Source organism: Drosophila simulans, chromosome 3L (genome assembly GCF_016746395.2).
Source record: "Drosophila simulans strain w501 chromosome 3L, Prin_Dsim_3.1, whole genome shotgun sequence".
NCBI lineage: Eukaryota > Metazoa > Arthropoda > Insecta > Diptera > Drosophilidae > Drosophila > Drosophila simulans.
In genome coordinates, this window is record NC_052522.2 from 17,191,074 (window position 1) to 17,197,236 (window position 6,163).

The following is a 6,163-nucleotide window of genomic DNA, read 5'->3' on the forward strand; positions in this document are numbered from 1 at the left end:
AATTAATTCTTTTATATTTTATAAGTATTTTTACCTGCCTGTTTCGTTCCACCACCTGTTCTGATTTGATATAATAAATATTTACTTTTCATTTCAAACATACAAATTCAAAAATTTCAAACGAATTCGGAATCCGAAAAATCGGTACATTCGATATAAAATCGATATCGTAAAATTCTTACGAAATCGATTACCGGAGCATGCCTGATGCTTCCACTTTACAAACGATTACATTCCACGTGGGATTTGCTTAAAAGCCTAATTTCAGGTAAATATCATCGTTATTTATAAATATAAGTTCATTCAAAGTCCACTTATTAATTCGCTAGCCTAACCGAACCGTCAGTGTTGAACATTTGGCTTAAATATTCAAGATAAAATGGAGTTCAATAACCTTGCTGATTCCGCACTTTCCACTTTGGTGGAAAACCAAAAGTTCTTCAAGGAAATGTCAGATTTCGTGTCCGATTTCAGCGATGGCGGGAAGATCAAGAAGTTGCAGGAGCAGAGCGTTGGCAAGAGCAAGGAGCACGCCAAGAATCTCCTCAAAATGAAGATCAAGCACCAATCGCTCAAGAAGGCTATGAAGGATGCCAAAGACTCTAGCGCCACCATTGAGGAGTTCGAGGAAGTCTGGAAGGAGCGCTCCGAAGCGGTGGAGAAGAAGCGCATCAATGTCAAGAACCTAGACGAGTTCAAGAACTTCGTGAATGCGGTGGAATCAGCAGCTGGCCAGGCAGGTGTGGAAGCCAATGGTCAAGCGAATGGCACCGGCCATGATGAGGATATTATCATGGAATCCTCCGGTAGCGAGGTCTTCTCGCTCTACGATCCCTGGTCCAAGGCCCTGATAAAGAAACCCATGCGCAACAAAATGTGTGGTCACATCTACGACCGCGACTCGGTGATGCCAATCATCATGGACAACTTTGGCATCCGATGCCCGGTGCTCGGCTGTGCCAACAGGTCCTACATCCAGCCAGATCACCTGGTCGAGGACTCCAATGTCCAGCAGAAGATACAACAGCTCATGTCCAACGTGATCCTTGATGGAAGTGTCTCGGAGGAGGACGAGAAATAGTCAGATAATGATTGTGCGCAACTCCGCCCTTGTTGAGAATTAAGTTAATAAAAAATGAGATTAAACAAATAATAAATATTATTTATGATATATTTATTATTGCCATTATTTAATTTTATAACAACTGGTGCTCCTATTAATACATATGTATATGCTAATTTAAGCTGACCACAAAACCCAATGGAACCACATGTACACACAAGAATATGATTCACAACCTATTCCTGTACCTACTTGTGTTTTCATTGGCGTTCTTGGTCGAACGCGAAATTTTCTTGGACTGAAGATACTGGATCAGCAATTGGTTGGCCGAAGATTGCGGCTTCACTTGGATGTCGCTCCTTTGCAGCTTCTCCACGGCACCGAGCATGTCCTGGCAGTGGTGGCCAATCCGCTTGGCCCGATCCCTTTCGACACTGGCCAGCACCTTTTGCAGATGTGACTCCAGCATGATGGCATTGCTCTTGATGGTGGACACCTGGCGCTCATAGTGCGCCTTTATTCTCTTCATCTCCCGCTGCTGCTTCTCGATGCGACGGGCCTGCATAAGGATTATGTCCGCCAGGTTTTGGCGATCGGTGTGATGCTGCTCCGCCTGACAATCCTGCTGCACCAGGACATCCAATTCTTCCTCGGAGATCGGACTTCCTTTGTGCTTCAGGATGTAGGAACTCGTATTCCCACCGCCAGTTTGTAGAGACTGCAATGGTTTCCTAGATGGCCTGGAGGGCATCTTTTGCCGCGAATCTATAGTTCTTCGAGAATATGGCCTTTCATTCGACAAAGCAGGCAATCCATCGTTGGAAATCCTCACGCCCTTGGTCATTTTAAACAATAATTTAGCAACTCGTGAATGTCGTACTGACTCTTAATTTTATTCGAATTAGTTCAAATTTTGTCGATTAAGTGAGGGCAAACGTTGTTTTACCTCTAATAATATTTAAAGGTGGATTGAATTCTTAAAACATTTATGATATAAATGATCGATTTTGAATCGTGCAACACTCAAATCTCTGCAAATATCCTTAAATTGACTGAAAGTGAAAAAGTCGATCACTTTTACCCTTTTTTTTACCGATACTGACCAACTAATCTCAGTTATTTAAAAGAACTATAAAAACCACAAGCAAAATGACTGCAATTTGATAAACTCAGGTTCAAGGTGGGCTCATTTTTGGCCAGATCTTGTCAGAGTTTTCATGATTGTATGGGTTGAACCAGAGTTGAAAGTGCCACGCCCACCACTTGAGGCGACCAAGCACATGCATATCATACATACATGTATGCATATGAATATTTAAGTAGGTACAACAAATTTGCACTTCTTGTATACTTATCTTAATATCTCTTGAGTAAATTTGGCAACATTACTAAAACATAAGATTATACAATTTTTCAGAAAGGAAAAATGTTTGAAGTGTTATACATTGCTGTTTTCCCACTTTATTCCCTCTTGGGAATAAAGAGTATTCCAAAACCATTGATTTATGCTTTCTTTGCCTTTTGGTAAGCATAATTTGTATATTTTGGGCCGCGATGCCGCACACTTGATAAGGGTTATCGACATGCCCATGGATATATATGCATGCATTATGTGCGACTGATCATTATTTGTTTTCTTCCCATAGCCTGTGCATCGCATTCGCAAGTTGTAAATTATTTGGCAGCAGGAAGCGGATTTCGGATGGTTTTCGGGGTGTGGAAGATGAATGGTGGTGGCCGGCGAAAAAAAAGACAATCTTAATATCCTGAATACTCATAAACTCAAAGTACCCCCTTGAGCCATAATTCAAGCTACTTCCTCGAATAATTCGATTCACAGTCCTTCAACACAATGCCAAGGTCTGGTCGTTTATGTCTCCATCACTGCCTTTGGCTTTCTATGCTTCCAGTTTTTTTCCTAATATGACAAAGTTGTTCCCACTTATGCAATTTCCATAAATTCAAGGTCAGCCGTACAATAAAAGTCCAGACATCAGATACTATATACTACATACCCAGCACATGTGGACATTCGTCTGGCTACTTTTTCGGCAGCCAAAAGATTGAGCGCTAGAGGAAGAGTAATTTTTCGCCAGAGATGCGCGAAAACATCTGCGTATGAAAAATATTTTTTAATAATAGTAATTTTAATAATTTAATAAATAAAAGTAATGAAAATAACTCGGATACAAAGAAATTTAATCTGATAAATCAAGAGCTTAAATCTTAAATACCATAATTTGGTTTTCATCTAAGGGATTCCAATGATACTCTGCGTTAATTATTAAAGTCAAAATCATTAAAAATTAAATTAAAATCTTTTTGACAAAAAACTGATAGTAACGATTGGTAGTAGTTGAAATAATAGATTAATACAAATGCATACAAATGTTATCACTGATATAGTTAATGACAATAGCCTTTTAACTACAATGTAATTGATGTACTTTAGATTATAAGGCCTTTGAAAATGTTGATTAATTATATTCTAATTTAATCGTATGTCTACTATAGCAATTAATTGGGTTTTTTTGTACTACGAAACATTATGTGGAACCTTTAACATATAAATAAATAATATAAAATTATATATAATATTATTTTACGAAACTTGCACAGCATTCTAGTTTAGTAAATCAGAACGGATAATCGGTTTTCGAAAACTGATTAATTAACAGTAGCACCTTAATTTAGCATTTAAATTCACCGATGCAACTAAGTATAAAAAATAATTATGAACAGGTAAGGAAACTCCGTAGTATTAAATGTATAATTAAATTATTTATTTAATTTGAATTGCGTCAATCAGACTCGCTACTTACTGCCAGCTCTATAAATCCCGCTTATAATATATACAAAATTCGGCTTGGAGAGCGACATTCCCTCACACCCCTCCGACCCCTTTGCACATGCCGAAAAATGATATCAAAATGCGAAATCAAAACAAAGACCCAGAATTTCGGCAGACTAACCCAAACAACATAAAAAAAGGTCCAAACCCGACTAGCATCTAAGCCAAGCACAAAGGAACCACGCAGCAGACAGGGAGCAGACAGGCGAACCCCAAAACCAAACCAGAAGCCCAGGGGCTTTTTTCTGTCTCCTTCTTTTTTTATTTTTATTTTTTTATAAGCCCCTTAGAAGCGTAGACTTTGGCTAGACGAAATTTGAGATGTCTAAAGGACGAAGGAAAGGCAATCAGAACAGACGGAGGAGGAGCTGTCAAGTGCCATCGGAAGAAAGGAGGAGGTGCAGACGCTGAGCTTGCTGGATTCGTTTGATTTTTTCTATCAATTTCAGTTTAATTGCATTTAATTTGAATTGCAGACATCGAAATCAGGTTATATTTCTTGTTCGGCTGTGCAGCTTGATTTAATTTGCTCGCTAGACGGCCAAAAATCGACGTAGATATTGCGCAATTTGCTCACCCCGAGAGCAACAATCAAATGCACTCGAAAAGTCAAATAAAAGTGAATTGATTTATGGGCTTTTTGTTTGTTTGCACTAAATATTCTTAGAAAAAATATGGTTGCCCGCATAAATTAGAAATAATTACTTGATAGTATAAAATAAAAATATAGAACCGTAGAATCTAGAATTCTTGCAGTCTTTCATTTATCGAAGATTTCATATGAAAGCTGCTGCTTTTGGCACACTTTTTCCACCCTCCATTGTATCCTTGCCTCGATTAAGCACTTGCGCATAAATCTGCAGAGGAATCGCCAAAAAGCTGTAGCTTTAGAAAAGAATCAAAACATATGAAATATGCAACAGGCCAGACACTTCGGTCGAAAATTTGCTTTGCAAATTCTGCTGGTTTTTGGCGACAAATTTCAATTTAACAATCGAGCACAGACATCCGTTCTGCGTGCAAATCGCAGATGTATCTATATCGCGAGATACTGAGAGATACAAACGCACACCAAAGTCGGCTGAAAGAACCCTATGCAACATAACTCAGCAAAGCAAACTCAGATTTCCGACAAGGGAACTCCCCAGCTCCTACTCGCTTCCAAAATTTCTGACTTCGACTCTGAGTTATTAAAGAAACGCCATCGAGTGGGGGAAACCAAACACAAAGTTTGTTATGTTGCGCAGGCGCAGCCCAGCAACGCCCTCAAATTCAGGGACTCGGCATCGGAGGATCCATATGGGGATGCGTATGGGGGAGAATCAGAAGGAGGCATCCGCACAATGTTATTGACCCGTCCCAACGGATCCGTTAGCCATCCTTCGCCCGGTTGCCCCGCCCCGCCGCACAAATTCTTATTAAGATCAATCAGCTAAATGTCGGTTTTATGCTTAATGCTCATGATTCACACGGGCAGAAGAGTCCAGGAATCGAAACTCCATGTGGCAGGAATTCGACTTTCAGACCCTTAAAACACACCCACTGGTACTCTAATATGATGGTTGGAACTTTTCAATAGCAAAATCACTTGTTAAAAAATAATTTAAAAATTATTGCCTAGTCTATAAAAAACCACCTTTTCACATTTATTTCGAATTTATTTCTTACTCAGTATTATCTTTACATGTATATATTTGTAGCGATGTTTATATTTGTAACTACTTGCTATTACCTACTAATTAAAGTAATTCATATTTAAAGATGCTGTCAACTTTAGTAAAATGCATGGTTGGTCTGACAAAAAGCTAAAAAAATATTAAATAATACATATTAAAATAGTATCTGAATGAGTGTACATATGTTACTCCCTCAAGATAATTCTTATTTCCCAAAGAAGTTAAGTTACCCTTCGCATCGATTCCAACTCCAACAAAGCATGTCCCAACAACTTGTATGCGAATATAAATAAAAATGTGCATTTTTGGCAGCCTTTACAAAGTTGTCGGCACGTTTTAATGCTGAGAATTTGAGCAGCTTTTTGCCTTCTTTTCATACTTTTTTGGTTACTTAATTAGTCATGGCAGGCACACTCGGTGGAAGGGGGCGACTCGGAGTGGCAGAGGCAAGTACCCTTATAACGAATGCAAACTGTATTCGAGCGAGTAGGAGAATGGAGTGAGTCCGTTCAGATCTTATACAATAGTTTTCCCACCCCCCACATTTGCTTATCACCACTGACACACATTATA

The 6,163-nt window shown here is 39.0% G+C and overlaps 2 protein-coding genes across 2 annotated transcripts; one reads left to right on the forward strand and one right to left on the reverse strand.

Moving 5' to 3' along the window:
• Positions 1-104: 104 nt before the first annotated feature.
• On the forward strand, positions 105-1,171 carry LOC6738468 (E3 SUMO-protein ligase NSE2). The gene is made up of 2 exons (XM_016171647.3): positions 105-268; positions 330-1,171. Exon 2 carries the CDS (start codon positions 380-382, stop codon positions 1,079-1,081), a length of 702 nt encoding a protein of 233 aa, XP_016032298.1. The 5' UTR covers positions 105-268; positions 330-379; the 3' UTR covers positions 1,082-1,171.
• LOC6738469 lies at positions 1,158-2,013 on the reverse strand. The gene has a single exon (XM_002085240.4). It carries the CDS (start codon positions 1,905-1,907, stop codon positions 1,293-1,295), a length of 615 nt encoding a protein of 204 aa, XP_002085276.1. The 5' UTR covers positions 1,908-2,013; the 3' UTR covers positions 1,158-1,292.
• Positions 2,014-6,163: the final 4,150 nt, after the last annotated feature.

Bases quoted from the DNA above. Each gene is read 5' to 3' on its own strand.
- LOC6738469 (XM_002085240.4), bottom strand. From the start codon at position 1,907: ATGACCAAGGGCGTGAGGATTTCCAACGATGGATTGCCTGCTTTGTCG.
- LOC6738468 (XM_016171647.3), top strand. From the start codon at position 380: ATGGAGTTCAATAACCTTGCTGATTCCGCACTTTCCACTTTGGTGGAA.